The sequence below is a fragment of the Giraffa tippelskirchi genome, chromosome 7, assembly GCF_054371585.1.
Source record: "Giraffa tippelskirchi isolate mGirTip1 chromosome 7, T2T-mGirTip1v1.2.pri, whole genome shotgun sequence".
Lineage (NCBI taxonomy): Eukaryota > Metazoa > Chordata > Mammalia > Artiodactyla > Giraffidae > Giraffa > Giraffa tippelskirchi.
This window is the reverse complement of record NC_137281.1, coordinates 122,764,717-122,781,568: the sequence shown is the minus strand read 5'-3', so window position 1 is coordinate 122,781,568 and position 16,852 is coordinate 122,764,717. Positions and strand designations below refer to the sequence as shown.

General features: G+C 38.6%; 1 protein-coding gene and 1 non-coding gene across 51 annotated transcripts in view; one reads left to right on the top strand and one right to left on the bottom strand.

Annotated features, from left to right (window-relative positions):
- The window catches only part of CEP152 (centrosomal protein 152), a 96,232-nt gene that overhangs the window by 50,088 nt on the left and 29,292 nt on the right, over positions 1 to 16,852 (bottom strand). For all 50 annotated transcript variants that reach the window (XM_081508493.1, XM_081508467.1, XM_081508489.1 and 47 more), the window contains 3 exons: positions 13,805 to 13,952; positions 12,595 to 12,686; positions 11,695 to 11,858 (listed from right to left, as the gene is read on the bottom strand). In XM_081508493.1, the coding sequence (XP_081364619.1) occupies positions 11,695 to 11,858; positions 12,595 to 12,686; positions 13,805 to 13,952 (404 nt within the window). The remainder of the gene's footprint in view (positions 1 to 11,694; positions 11,859 to 12,594; positions 12,687 to 13,804; positions 13,953 to 16,852) is intronic.
- On the top strand, positions 9,223 to 9,295 carry TRNAC-GCA (transfer RNA cysteine (anticodon GCA)). Its single transcript has one exon. It is a non-coding gene; the product is annotated as a tRNA-Cys (tRNA).

Genomic DNA, 16,852 nt, shown 5'->3' with positions numbered 1-16,852 from the left:
TAAGAAAAGAGGAAGCAAACCACATCAAAAGATGCTTAACATTATTAGTCATTGGAGAAACACAAATTAAAACCACAATGAGATATCACTACACACACACTAGAAGTGCTCAGATCTTAAAAGACTCGCTATCAAGTGTTAACAATGACAGAGAACAACTGAAACTCTCTAAGACATTTCTTCTGCGAATGCAAAATGGTAAAACCACTTTGGGAGAGAGCATTTATACTACTAATGTCTAAATAAAATACAGGAACTTTAAGTTTAAAGGGAAAGCAATTTGTAGCATAAGTGAAAAGGAAGAAGTAAAACGATCTCCATTGGCAGATGATACAATTATATCTAAAAAACCTTAAATCTAATGGAAAAACTACTAAGAAGAGAATTAGAATGCAACAGGTTATAACCTAAAATATAGAAATCACACAATACTTCAGAAGAAATAATGGAAAAGAACATGCCATTCACTATTGCAAATAAAATATGTAGGCATCAATTTAACAAGAATTGTGTAAAATCTAAATGTGAAAAACTTCAGAACACTCTTAAAAGACAAACAGACTTAAGCAAAAGAAAAGACATGCTATATTCTTGAATAAGTAAATTCAACATCCTAAAGATATCAGTTCTCCCTGGGTTAATGTATATATACATTTAACGTGATCCGAGTGAAAATATTATCAGGATTTTTTTTTCCTGGAACAGAACAAGCTAAATATGAAGTTCACATGGAAATGTAAACAAGCAAGAATAGTCAGAAAAACCCTAACAAGAACAGCAATTCCAGGTAGATGGCAAAACTAAAGTATAAAAACAAAGCAATAAATCTTTCAGAAGGCAGCATAAAAGAATAACTTCATGACCTTGAAGTAAGGAAAGGTTTTTCTTAAAGAGACTACAAAGAGTACTAACCATGAAGATGGAAAGATTTGACTGATGTTTAAGAACTTCCATTCATGAAGAGATACATTAAAAAGATAAAAAGACAAGCCCAGAGTGAAAGAAGATATTTGCAATACACATAACCAAAGAGTTCCTTTCTAGAACAGATATTAAAAAACAAAAAACTCCTATAAATCAACAGAACACACGCACACACAAAAAAATCATGTAAAAACTGAGAAGGGACACAAGCAAGTCCTTCTTCACACACACACACATGCCCCACACCCAAGCCATCAATAAACACAATAGACATATTTTCTTAAATAGAATTCAATCTCATTAGTAATCTGGAATAATGCAAATAAAGATCACAATAAAATAATACTACACATTAATGACAATATCAAGTGTTAGCAAGAAGACAAAGCACAAATACAATTTTCATACACTTCTGGTGGGGAGGTAAATTGGCACAACTAATTTGGAAAAGATTTTGGCATTGTCTATTAAAGTTGAAACACATGTAATACAAGAAATTTCACTTCTAAGTATATACCCAACTGAAATGTATGTACATTGCACCAGAAAATAACATTAAGAATCTATGAATGGTAGAAAGGAAAATAAACTGGAATATTCATACAAATGAAAGTTACACACACATATATTTACATATGTAAATGAAAGAGCTACAGCTACATGATATAATGTAAGTCTCACAAACAAAATGCTGGTGAAAAAAAAAATCTAAAGAAAACCTATGTCTACAGAAAACCCACAGCTAGATTCCATGCTTAATGGAGAATGATTGAATACTTCCATGTAAAATCAGGAGTAAGACAAGGATGTCTACTCTTGCCATTTCTGTCAACACTGTACTAGAGTTTCTAGCTAGAGCAATTAGTCAAGAAAAAGAAATAAAAGGTGTTGGAAAGAAAGAAATATGTCTATTTTCAGACATGATCTCGACTATAAAAGATCCTGAGGAATTCACTGAAAAACTATTTGAACTAGTTAGCAAGTTAAGCAATGTGGCAGGATACAAGATCAACATACAAAATCAATTGTATTTCTATACACTAGTAGTGAACTGCCTGAAAATAAACATAAGAAAACAATCCAAGGAATTCCCTGGTGGGTCTAGTGGTTAGGACTCCATGCTTCCATTGCAGGGGCCACAGGTTTCATCCCTGGTCGGAGAACTAAGGTTCTCCAAGCTATGTGGTGAGGTCAGAAAAATAAATAAAAAACAATCCAGCAAAAAGAATAGCCAAGAGAATAAAACACTGGAGTAAGTTTAACAAAAGCATATGACTAATACACTAATTTTTACACAAAATTATAAACGTGTATGACCAGTACACAGAAAGAAATAAAAGAAGGCCAAATTAAAGGAAAAACATCCAGTGTTAAGGGATCAGGACACAATATTATTAAGATGGCAATATTCCTCCAAATTGTTCTACAGATTCCATATAATCCCTACCATAACCTTGCCTAATTTCTTTGCAGAAATTGACAAACTTATCATAAAATTCATATGGAATTACAAGAGACTCAGATTAGCCAAAGAAATCTTGAAAATGTAGAACAAAGTTGGAAGACTCACACTTTCCAATTTCAAAAGTTACTACAAAGATATGGCAATCTAGTGCATAAAGATATATAGCTCAATGAGATAAAATTGAGAGCTCAGAAATAATCTCTCACATTCACAATCAATTCATTTTTTGACAAGGGTGCCAAAACAATTTAGTGAAAAACACTCTTTTCAACAAATGGTACAAAACATGCAAAAGAATAAAGTTAGACCCCTACCTCATATCATATGCAAAAAATTAATTCAAAATGGATTTCAAGACATAATGTAAGAAATAATACTCTTAGAAGAAAATAGGTATAAAACTTCAGAATCTCGGATTAGAGGATGGTTTCTTAGAAAAGTACAGGCAACCAAAGAAAAAAAATACATAAGTTAACCTTCATAAAATTAAAGGCTTTCATGCTTCAAAGCATGCTATCAAGAATGAGAAAAGACAGCTCACTGAACAGGAAAAAATATAGGCAAATCATGTATCTAACAAGGGACTTAAAGTCAGGATATATAAATAGCTCTTAAAACTAAATACCAAAAAGACAACCCAATTTTAAAATGGGCAAAAGATGTGACTAGACATTTCTCCAAAGAAAATACGCAAATGGCCAATCAACACATGAAAAAATGTTAAACATGATCAGCCATCAAGTAAAAACCACATCATTAGCAAATCACCATGATAAGAAACTATTCCATGTCCACCAGGAAACTATAGTTTCTTAAATGGAAAATAACAAGCACTGATGAAGATATAAAGAAACTGAAACCCTCATTCATTGCCAGTGACAATGTAAAACAGTGCAGCCACTTCAGAAAACTGACCATTTTTCAAAATGCTAAGCATGAAGTTACCATATAAACCATCTAAGAAAGCCGAAAACATATGTCCACTCAAAAATTTGCAGCATTATTCATAACAGCCAAAAAAGTAAAATGATCCAAATATATGTCCATTGCTACTGCTAAGTCACTTCAGTCATGTCTGACACTGTGCGACCCCATAAACGGCAGCCCATCAGGCTCCACTGTCCTTGGGATTCTCCAGGCAAGAACACTGGAGTGGGTTGCCATTTCCTTCTCCAATGCATGAAAGTGAAAAGTGAAAGTGAAGTCACTCAGTCGTGTCCGACTCTTCGCGACCCCATGGACTGCAGCCTACCAGGCTCCTCTGTCCACGGGATTTTCCAGGCAAGAGTACTGGAGTGGGTTGCGATTGCCTTCGATACATTTTATAGCCAAGTAATATTCTGAATATATTCTGAACAAGTAATAATAACGAATATAGCACATTTTGCTTGTTTATTCGGAGAAGGCAATGGCACCCCACTCCAGTACTCTTGCCTGGAAAATCCCTTGGACGGAGGAGCCTGGTAGGCTGCAGTCCATGGGGTAGCTAAGAGTTGGACACGACTGAGTGACTTCACTTTCACTTTTCACTTTCATGCATTGGAGAAGGAAATGGCAACCCACTCCAGTGGTCTTGCCTGTAGAATACCATGGACGGCGGAGCCTGGTGGGCTGCTGTCTATGGGGTCGCATAGAGTCAGACACGACTGAAGTGACTTAGCAGCAGCAGCAGTGATACATGCTACAACAAGGATGAACCTTGAAAGCATTATGTGCCAAGTGAAAGAAGCCAATCACAAAAGCCAACCACATATTATATAAATCCATTAAAGTGAAATATACAGAATAGGAAAATCCATAGAGGTAGAAAGAAAATTAGTATTTGCCTGAGCTTCTGGTAAAGAATCTACCTGCAGTGCGGGAGACCTGGGTTGGATCCTTGGGTTGGGAAGATCCCCGGGGAGAGCATGGCAACCCACTCCAGTATTCTTGCCTGAAGAATCCCCATGGGCAGAGCCAGACAGGCTACAGTCCCTGAGGTCGCACAGAGTCAGACACGGCTGAGCGATTAAGCACAGCACAGTGAAGACAGACGGGATGACAGGGAATGACTGGTAATAGGTATTGGATTTCTTGTGGGGGAAGCTGAAATGTTTTAAAATTAGGTTGTGGTAATAGATGGACAACTTTGGGGATACTAAACACACTGAACTGTGTACACTCCAAATGGGTGAATTTTATGGTCCTGGAAATATAGGTGACCCTTGAACAACATAGAGGGTTGGGGGTGCTGGTCCCCCCCTCCACCACCTGTAAAATAAAAATACATGTACTATGTTTATTTTAAAAATCCACATATAAGTGGACTTCTGCAGTTCAAACCCATGTTGCTCAAGGGTCAACTGTATATCTCAATAAAGCTATAAAAAAAAGGAAAAAAGAAAAACCACCTGATATATGAGTTCCCTCTAAATGAAGGCAAATCTAACATATAGTGTTCAGGCAAGAATAACTAGCTTTTAAGAGATAACAAGAAAACCAAAACAATTTAAGAGTTAAGACAGTAGTAAGCTCAACATTTTGACTAGAAAGAGGAATACGGGGTGGCAATGTTTTATTTCTTGACCTTGATGGTAGTTCCATGGGAATTCATTTTCAAATCATACATTAAGCTGTACACTTATATTTCATACACTTTTATGTGTTATATTTTACAATTTTAAAAGGATTAAAAAGCAAAGTTATAAAAAGTACTAGAAAAATACCATCAAAAAATCAAAAGGGAAAAGTGATGGATCTAACTACATAAAATTTTTAAACAGGAAAAGTGATAATCTTCAACAATACAGGATACAGAGAAATAGGTACTATCATAATATGAGTAATAACACCTATCAAAAGCCTCAAACACTCGTGCTCTTTAACAAGATTATTCACCCACATCTAAGGAAATAAACCAAAGACCAGACTACAAGTATGCTTTTAGTTATAATACTGCATTGCTGCTGCCGCCGCTGCTAAGTCACTTCAGTCGTGTCCGACTCTGTGCGACCCCATAGACGGCAGCCCACCAGGCTCCCCTGTCCCTGGGATTCTCCAGGCCAAGAACACTGGAGTGGGTTGCCATTTCCTTCTCCAGTGCATGAAAGGGAAAAGTGAAAGTGAAGTCGCTCAGTCGTGTCCGACTCTGTGGGACCCCATAGACGGCAGCCTGCCAGGCTCCTCCATCCACGGGATTTTCCAGGCAAGAGTACTGGAGTGGGTTGCTGTTGCCTTCTCTGTAATACTGCATTACTTATGGTTAAAAAAATTTTTAAACAGTGTATCACTAACTAAAATATAGTTCCACATATCCACTGATAAGTATTTACAACAATATTTACTGATATCTAAGGATTTCAGAACGTACCAAGTTAAAAGACACATTTTAAAGTAGTATATTCACTAGTATTTTATCCTTTAGAAACCTACAGAACAGATAATGTAGAAATTATATACCAAAATGTTAATAGTAGTTTTCTTCCTGGGAGGGGAAGTAACATTATGGCAGCTTTTAACTGGTATCTTCTAATGTTTCCATAAAAAAAGGAGAAAGCTACATTTGAGAAGAAATAAACAGCTGATAGTATGTACCCTCAAAGTGATGTGATAAAAATGGAACCTCATCTCTGTGGTCTTCCTCCACAAAACCCATGAGAAAAACTTCAAATTCCAGGAAGGTCTTCCTTCCTACAAACACTTGACCAGCATTTCTCAAACTGTCAAGATCATCAAAAACAAGGAAAGTCAGGAGGAACCTAGAGAAAAATGACTCCTAAATGTAAGGGAGTATCCTAGATGTGATCTCGAAACAAAAAAGAACACCAGGTAAAAATAAAGGACATCTAAATAAACTATGGATGTTCGTTAATAATAATTCATCAGTATTAGTTCAAGAGTTGTACTATGCTGTTGTAAAATGTTAATAGGCAAAAATGGATGCAGAGTATGGGGGAATTCTTTGTACTGTATTAATTTTTTTATAAATCTAAAACTGTTCTAAAAAATTAAAGTCTTTCTAAGAAAAAGGAAAAATAGTATTCAGATTAACATAATTTCTCTCATTTTTCAGTTTCAGATGATTCCAAATGAAACATTAAATATGTACACACATACATATGCATACTGTGTATATACATACATATATGTATACAGAAAGAGAAAGAGAGGATGAACAAAATATTAGGGGTTTTTTAATGTTACAAAAGGAGCTCCTGGCAATGTACTACATATTTATCAATATATACAGCTTTTTAAATATGTATTATATATAGTGTAAATATGTGTGGATGTGTAGATCTCACCAACCTAAACCACTTCTATTTATATAGAAATGTATGAGATAAATATAATTTATATAAGAAATATAAAACATATTGCAATGCATCTTCCAGTGCTATACGACATGGTGAACTAACTTTCAAGCCGTTAACAAATTATGCTTCTTTTCTTACTGAATACTGACCACTGAGATAGCACACCATGTACTCCTAGAGGGAGCCAAGTCAGAGAGCAGAGAAAGTGCTAGCTAAAATAATTTTTTCTTCTTTCCCAAAAGGGAAAAGTCAGCAGTGGTGACCAGCTCTGTATTAGGCTCACCAGTGAGCCCTGGGGAGGGCGGTTCCCCTCAATCCAAATAAACTGTCCCTGATGAAGCCTGCTGAGAAGACCGGAGGGGAAAGGCTTTCCACTTGTTAAATGTTTATTATTTGAGCTTCGCAGCCAACTACAATAAGGAAGAGGGGAAGCTGTCTGCAGGCTGCATGCAGATTTAGCTATTCCAATCCCATGAATGTGAAATAGAGCACTGAGGCTAAATCCTTAACGTTTACTAAGCAGCAGCTTGAGGGAGGTAGTAGTTGGGAATAAAGGCTTGGAGCCACTAATATTTGGGTCAGTGATTTGAAAGGAGCTCAAGTCAACAAAGAACTAAAATTCTCGACACTGGCAAAGTGTTGCTTCCTTTTGTTCTAAGAAACATGATTCAGCAGAGAAAAGGTACAGATCTAATCTCTCCTGTACCTCCTCCCACTTTGAACTAAGAATAGTTTTACTTTTTCCTCAAAGTGACTCAACAACAACAAAGCTGAATTCTTATCCATTAAAGCGCTGGTGGGAGGGATAGTGAGTAACGAAGTGCGTGCTCAGTCGTGTCCACCTCTTTGCAACCCCATGGACTGTAGCCCACCAGGCTACTCTGTCCTTGGGATTTTTTCAGGCAAGAATACTAGAATGAGTTGCCATTTCCTCCTCCAGGGGATCTTCCCAACCCAGGGATCAAACCTGCAGCAGTAGCATCTCCCCATTGGTAGGCAGATTCTTTACCTACTGAGCCATGTAGCCAATGGTGGGAGGGACGACTGTAAGATCACGTCTTCACTTACCCTGCACTTCACTGAACACCTCCTTCCTAAGCCCTAATGACGAACCACCTGTTTTAGTTATCCATCACTTTCCTGGTTGAACACTGGCATTCCTTTTGGTATGATAGCCATGTGATGTCTCAAGTTTGTTATCCACAGGTGAAGGAGGAAACAGACAGAACAGGCTCCATCTTGAAAGGAGGACTCCATCTTGGGCTGGACTGTGGACTTTGAACTATATGCCCAGTATCTATGGAAGGGACGTACTAACTGGAAAACCAGACCCCCAGGATGGAAGAGCCCCAGGGCTCGTACCTAGACTCTCAGTCGCCTGAAAGAATACCCTAATTGTCTGTGTAACCGAACTGTAAATTCTATTATGCTTATTGGGGTATGACCACAGGCCTATTGATAATTGCCCACTGTTAACCACCTAGGCCTAAGGCATATGAACCATGGGTTATCTTTGATTGTATATCTCTTTTCCTTTGTTCAGACTAGTTTCAGGGAATTTGGGGAGGTGGGTTTGGGCACATACACTTAGGGTATATAAGGTTTTCGCAAAAACTGGTTGGGGTCCTTGGCTAAGAGGAGACTCTGCTTTGGGCCCGCCGGTGTAATAAACTGCACTCCACTATCTGCATTATCCTTCTGAGTGAGTTTGTTTCCCAGAACACGTGTCTACAACACAGGAATGTGCTTTAAATTACTGTAGGATCTGGGTGACAATTACTAATTAAATAGAAAGGGCAGAGTAAATATATTTTAGTAAATGTCAAGATGGAATATCTCTACATCAAAAGATAAACCTACATATATATATATATATATATATACACACACACACACACACAGATACATGTATTATTTACCCGATCCCCAGATTAATTATGGCATAAATTAAAGTAATAAGTTGCAGAGGTATCTTTTTTGGCAGAAACTAAATCTTTAATCTTCTTTTTAAAAAAACATAGAAGAATGAAGTTTAGGGAAAACAGGTTTGACTGTCATGCAAATATGAACCAACAGATTTATATGACAGTCAAGTTTTGGGTTGAAGTGCTGGTTCTGTGGTTAAGCGTCTGTCTTCTTGGGCTAAGGAGTTCGCTCTTTTGAGCTTCGGTTTTCCCAACTCTAAAATAATATGTCTCCCACGTTTTCCCCAAGATTTAAATGAGGATCAAAGACTTTTTATAAAATGTGTCCAGTCAAAAGTTGATCAAGGGGAGGGAGGTTCAAGAGGGAGGGGATATATGTATACATATAGCTGATTCACTTTGTTGTACAGCAGAAACACAACATTGTAAAGAATTATACTCCAAGAAAAAAGATTAATATAAAATCTGATCAATGGTATATTTTAGCCAAGCATCTCTTAAATAATAATAGTAACAGCTACCACTGATTAAATGCCTAATGTGTGCTACAATTTATTACATGAGGCCCTTTATAGTCATTATCTATTTTAAGCCCCCAAGGGATATGCTATACTCCCTGGTGGCTCAGATGGTAAAGCGTCTGCCTGCAATGCGGAAGACCCAGGTTCGATCCCTGGGTCAGGAAGATTCCCTGGAGAAGGAAATGGCAACCCACTCCAGTACTCTTGCCTGGAAAATTCCATGGACGGAGGAGTGTGGTAGGCTACAGTCCATGGGGTCGCAAAGAGTCTGACATGACTGAGCAACTTCACTTTCACTACCTGATAGAAAAAGCCTGATAAGAAAATAGGCTCAGGAAAGTCAAGAAACTTGCCCAAGGTCAGAAAGCTAGTAATAAACAGCAAAACTATGATTCAAAACAATTCTGGATCTGAAGACCGTGCTCTTTCCACTAGCCCCTGAGAATTAATCCAGCATTAACAGGAAATGAGCCATTCACAGCAGTCAGTTTTCCAGATGACTACATTTTAACTTTAAATTTTTATGTAAATCTGTTTAAAGCGCATTCATCCTCTTTTGCTTATAATTAACTAACCAAAGCTGAAGGCTTCCTTTGATAACTCAGGATCACAAGTGTGGACATTCTGATGTGGGTCATCTCAGGCCTAGATGTATAAAAGCTGCTTACCCTGGTGCTTGGCCGCTCCGGCACTGTGGGTTTCTGTGTTCTCTCCTTGCTTAGACTGAGCTGGCCGGCTGAAGTCCTGGCAGCACCTCTCCCAGCTCACTGACCCATTTACTCCATGGTCACTTAGGAAATCAGGTAACTCATGGATAGAGGAGCAGGGCAGGCTATAGTCCATGGGGTCGCAAAGCGTCAGACACGACTGAAACGACTTACCATGCACCCACATGAACACACAGGATACCAACAAATCTAAGTCAATAATGGCCCTGGGGTATGAGCCCCTGACCCTGGGGTATTAGCCCCAAGGTGGCTTCTAACAATGTATCACATAATAATCCACGTCTGCTATTTGCCTCTTGGTGTCTGTCTGGATTGTAATTGTGCTCTGTTGAGATGAGAGTCCCTCAAGACTGACTTTGAGATAAGTGGAACCTCACTCAACTAATGTAACATTGCGTTCCACAGCATCACTTGACTGAGATCTTAATTTATTGCATCTTATTTTGTTGTTTTGAAAATGGAATCACAGCACTAAAATAGGTAAGTTCTAAAACTTACTGTGGAACAAACTTTTCAGAGGATTCATATGTTTGTATTTAGTTGCATGATACTTGAAACACACCAGGTAGTAAACACTTTCACTAAACACTAATGATGGCAAACTAGTCTTAAACTATACATTGGATGGTGGTGGCTTCATTCAAGAATGCATTCAAGAAAGGCTTTCCTTAGCCTGAATGCAATCTCTTCCAAATAAGCCTTTCATCTTTCATCTTTATCCCAGGCCAGAAGAAGAAATAGCTAAATGCCCCCTTTGTATGTTAAGCACTGCGTTTAGCACACAGAGCTTAGTGGCTTACAAATGTGTCTCCCTCTCTTCATCAGACAAAATATAAACTCCCTGTGGGAAGGGAGAGCGTCTCTTTCATCTTCTGTACTCCACTCCCAGAGCCTTGAATAGTCCCTTCCAAATAGCAAAAGCTTCGAACTATACATCCTTTCCTGCGTTTATCTTTTAAGTGTTTCATGATATCTAAATGTGCTCCCTCTTCTACCACGACCACTCCCTTCCCTGCTGGGCCCAGCAGGGACAATGACGCACACCCTTCCATGAGATTCCTAAAAATATATGTGTAAAATAAGCAGCACTAAAATATCTATATTAAGCATAAAAGACAGAATCCCTATTTTAAAAGTAAGGTCACAGGGACTCCCTGGTGGTCCAGTGGTTAAGAATCCACCTGCTAATGCAGGGGACATGGGTTTGATCCCTGATCAGGGAGGATTCCACAAGCTGCACGGCAACTGAGTCTGGGCACCACAACTACTAAAGCCCGTGTGCCCTACATCCCCATGCTTCACAACAAAAGAAGTCATCACAATGAGAAGCCCATGCACCGCAACTAGAGAGTAGCCCCCAAATGCCACAATTAGAGAAAGCCCGTGCACAGCAATGAAGACCCAGTGCAGCCATAAATAAATAAATAAGGTCACAGTAAGGTTCCCAGGGAAAATCAACGCTCATTTTCTCATATACCATTGATAAATGGCTGCTTTCAACACACAGTTTTAACCTAATAAAAATAATATGCTCTTGCCTTAATAAAACAGATACACAATTTAAGTAGTAGAATTTAACTTGTATCTTTTAACTAAATTATTTTTACCTTATTGGAACTGATGTGCCTGTTGGTATTAAGACAGTACAATAGCAACACTTGAGGTTTCTGTTCATTTTGATTTTCGACACTGGCAGTTCATTAGAAGTTACTAAAATAAACTGTCCTGCACTAAGGAACCCCTAGGCAGTTCATCATTTCATGCCTGGTGCCGCTTATTATGCACCATCAGTATTATTAATGTGAATTCTTCTATAGCACAGTATTTTCTCCATACCTTTTCACTTTGGATTTTTTCCAGCTGACCTTCTTAATACCCAAATCAACATACGATTCAGTTAGTTCTATATTTAATTCTCCTTCTGAGTCACTTGGAAGTATTCCTAGTTTTGCAGCAGATTCATAGAGAGAAATTTCATCTTTTAGTTCTTTTAATTCTTCCTAAAACACAAAATTATTGAAAGCCATTTTCATTTTTTATAAGAAGGAATCAGTCATTCTTTCTATTCTTCAAAGTTCATTTTAATGATCAAGAGAAGGCAGAAATGCTATTTCAAATATATTTTTTGGCATACATTAAAAATGTCAAGGCCAGCACATATCAAGGTTTTCAAGCAAACTGAATGAACAAATAAAGTGAATGAGAAAGCAGATGTAAACACCTCTCTCACACCTCCCTCACTGACGTTCCGTCCTCCACAAAAAGCCTCCCTTGAGCTGAGAAGCTGGTGGCAGTGCATGTTGACTAAGAGTAGTGGACAAAGGAGACTGGTTTAGTCTGCCAGTGGTGAAAAGGCACAAAATACTATACATCTTTCCAGGGGAGGGAATTACTGAATTCTTCCTCCAGTGGAAAATGTAAGTGGTACTGGAGGAGGATGTGAGAGGACTGCAGTTGGACTGTAGGTTTCCCACGCCTGTAGATAAACCTATCTCTGGGACACTCCCCAAGATGATAGGACATGCCATGTGAAGGAAGGGATGGGTCCCTTGCTCCACAGGTGGGCAGACCTGGGCTTGGCTACCCAGCTCTGTGGGTAAGGTTGTGAACGACTCCCTGGGCTGGATTAGAGATGGTCTAGCCACCATATACAGAGAAATCCAAGGTTCAAAAAGGTGATGTAACCATCGTCTAATTCAGTTACCCAGAAAGTCTCTTCCTCGTGGCAATACTCACTTGCAAAGCCTTGCTCATGTTTTCACTCATAGCGTGTGCCTTTTCTGCTTGCTGCAGCTGGAGCTGCAGCTGAGCCACCTCCTGTACTGAACCTGTGGGAGAAAGAACCACAGAATACATCAGATATAATGGAACAAACTGCCTATGACATACAGAAGAACTTGCGTCCACTGAGGCTATAGCCGGTGGGACCCAGAAAGCATATGTGTGGTGCTGACATTTTCAAGATTTAGTACGGCTGCCCAAAGGTCCTCGGGAAGTTGAAGACATGGGCTACTGTGACCTTGCCATGAATTAAACCAGCCATGTCTACAGACCTTAACACTCCACAAGTCCTTTAATAGGAGCAGAACATTCTAGCTCACAGATTGCCAAAGCAAAAATTCTTTAGAACCCATTTCTACCTTCCAATAAGAAAACCACATCTTGCTGACTTTAGCTTCTTTCTGAGTGCATTTATTTCCACCACTCCCACCTCCACATGTGTAAGAAGCAAACTAGGATTGTACCCCTGAAACTCCAATAACCTAATATTTTAAATGGTTAAAAGGTTCCCATTTAAAAAGGACTTTATTGGGTTTCCTCAGAAGAAAATGAGCATCTAAGAAATGGTTAAGCAAAGTAATGATGGAGTACTAGGCAACTAAAGAAAATCATAGTTTCAAAGCCTTTAATGGCAACCAAAAAGGCTCAGTAAGTAATGCCACGTGGAACAAAGGATACAAAACTGAAATGACCTAAATTGGAGTATGATGCGAATTTTGTCCCCACCAAAACACACACACACACACATATACATTTAGACAGACTTCAACTTTTGAATAACCCATTCTTCAAACATTGCACCGGTAGTCTGAATTATTCAATTTTTGCACATTCAGCTTTGATTTGTTTTAAAATGCACTAGGTACAGAAGCAGGGAACTGTCTAGACATGTTCATTTGTGAACAACATTAACAGTTGTCTCTGCATGGCAGGATTATTGGCTATTTTTATTTTTTACTTTATACGTGTCTGGATTTCCCCAGTTATCTAATGAAAATACACCACATCTTCATAGACATACACCAGTAACAATGTTAAGAAAAATTCTGTCACTGATGAACTTTTGTTTTTTTCTGGATTTTTACAGTAATTCATGGATCCTCCTATGCTTGCTCCACATTTTCCCCTAGCCTTCTGGGCAGCCAGCACCCACACAGACACCCACCTGAGTGCAGCAGGTTGGCACACTGCTTCTGACTCTCCTCCAGGCTTTTCGTCAGTCTGTTAATGATCTCAGTCTTTTCTAATCTGGTTGCTTCTTGAATCCTTTCCAGTTGTTTAACCTGAGCTTTCAAATGACAGCAGATATCTTCCTAAACAGAAAAAGCATCCAAGAAGTCCTTTTCATAATCAGTTATCATATATTAAACTAACAATTATGACCTTACATCTTTGGATTTTAAGTCAAATATAAAATCATAACCTGCCAGGATCACCTCTTTCAAAAGGTCAAGTGCACAAGTTTGGGTCAGGAGAACAAACTGGTCAGTCACCAACTGCTCAGTCTGTTTTTCCTTTAGGTTGAATTTAAATCTGATGGCTTCTAAAGTCTCTCTCTGCTCTATATACCTAAGACACTGTTATTATAAAATTGGATTTTATTCAAGCCAAAGGAAATGTATTACATCCCTATTTGCCTTTTACACTCTCAGTATAACTGTGTGTACACACTAGGCAAACCACCTTGAACCATGGAATCTGTGTCCCAAGTCAGCAAGGATACAGACAAAACACATGGAAACTCACTCTATTCTGAATAGTCAGAAAGTAGCTCTCCCTCTTCTGAACTGGTTTTAAACTTGATCTGTTTCTCTCATGTTTTCCCATCTTTTATATGCCTTTTTTCTCTTAACAGTCTGTTTGAAGGTGCCTATATAGTGCCTTATACATGGTGAATGCTACAAAAAACATTTGAAAAATGACAAAGAAAAACAAGATGAATGTGTGCATGTGTGTAATTACATGGGGATATATAGAGAATCTAGAGCAGGTATGTAATATATTCAAAAGTCTACAAAAAGAAACTGTGTTTGGAAGTAATGAGCCATGGGAATCCCAAAGTCAGGTAGAAGAAATCATCATCTCTCTCATTCAAGAAAGGTGACACAGGCTGAATTCCAGGCAAATAGCAGAGCATGTGAGAGGCATAGAAGTAAATCAAGGTAATTGGCTGAAGTTACCTGAAAAAGCCTGAAGAAAATAAGTAGTAAGAGGCATATCAAGAAAGGACTTTGAGACAGAGAGAAGGCATTTGGGTCCTGATTTGACCATAATCTAAAGCCTAATAATGCCTTAAGGTGACAAATAGAAAATACATCACCTCATAAGGATACTAACACTCTCCTTAAGCAGAGCAAAGAGACTCAAAGTTCCCTCTGTTAGCTTAAAAATTCATGAGCATTTTGTATTCTATTTCATAATGTGTTATGTTTGCTTTAAAGTTTTTCTACCAAATTTTTGAGCAAAATGAAGCTTCTGGAACCTGGTCCATGTTTATTCAACAGTGCAAACCTCTTGGCACACTGCTGCTGACTCCCAGGCCAGTTTGGTTCTAAAGCACCAAAGTAACATGGCAAACACAACGAATGAGCTAATATTCATGACAATGTGAATGTGTGAGCAAGAAGCTGTGGGGGACAACTCACATTTATGTGCTGGGGAGGTCACAACAGCTTTTACAAGAGACTGAGAACTGGCCCAAAAGAGTTCAAGAAAAGGTGAAAACTATTATAATGAAGAGGCAGACCATGGAAATAATTTGACTATATGCAACAATCTAATTAAGAGTCCCCCAGGTGGCCTGGTAATTAGGATTCTGGGCTTTCACTGCCAAGACTTTGGTTCAATCCCTGGTCAGGGACCGAAGATCCCCAAAAGCCACATGGCAGAATGCAGGGGGCAGAGGCAGGGGTCTTAGGCAACAATCAATTAAGCCATGCTGTTTTCTATTGACAAGTACAGGAAAAGAGATTATACTCATTAAAGTATGCAGTTTAAACACCAAGAAACAAAACAAAAATAAATGGTTCTATCTTCTCCGCAATTAGCTTGAGTGAGAACACTCAGTTCAAGATTGACAGAGGCAGATGTCTTTGAAGACTGAATGAGACAACTGCAGTGATGAAGAGACAATAGCTGAATCTACAAGATGAAATAGAATTGAACAGATTGGTAGTGCACAAAGGAAAAAAAATGAGAATTAAGCCACATGCACACAGGTCTGCTGGAGTCTCTCAGTCAATAGGAAGTGCTCAAATACATATTAAAGATTAGCAGATAGATCAGCTGAAGGTCGTAACATAGAAACTAAAGTCCATGACTTCAACAGAAGCTGAAGATTGCAAGAAGACCAGAACGAAGAAAGATTTAAACCACCGAGGAGCTAATCAGAGATGTCAACCGGTATCAGGAAGAAGTAGAAGTCAGTTCAGACACCTGAACAGAGATCTCAGGATATGACATTTCTGTGAATGGAAGAGAAAGGAGACGCCTGGGAGGAAATCATCTCAGAGATAGCATGCTATAAGCATTCTGTCAGTGGAGGAACATTATGAGCTGCAAGAGCTCATTTCTTCTCATCTTCTCTGTCACACACACACACACACACACACACACACAAAACTCAAGAGTAACTCAGCCAAAATAACAAAAGCTGCTACATGTTGAGTATGTGTACAATCCTTTCTACCAGAAAAGCTGATGACTTAAGGAAAATATTAAATTAGTAATACGATTTTACATGCCATGTATTTTGAGAAATACATGAGTTACACAAAAATTAAAACACATACAAACACGATTATGCGATGGATTGCTACTCCTCCCATCACATGGAATTAGGTAGCTTCTGCATTGAGTTTTGTTTTTCAAAATAGATTTAAATCTATGTAAACTTTGTTTACATCCTGACGTTTAGCTGTTTTCAGTAAAAGTTTGCTGAACAAATGAAATAATATGATTATTTTACAAGTATAGTCCTTTCCCTCCAAGAGCAAGTTTTCACAAAGCTGCTGCTGCTGCTGCTGCTAAGTTGCTGCAGTCGTGTCTGACTCTGTGCAACCCCATAGACGGCAGCCCACCAGGCTCCACCGTCCCTGGGATTCTCCAGGCAAGAACACTGGAGTGGGTTGCCATTTCCTTCTCCAATGCATGAAATTGAAAAGTGAAAGTGAAGTCGCTCAGTCGTGTCCGACTCTTAGCGACCCCACGGACT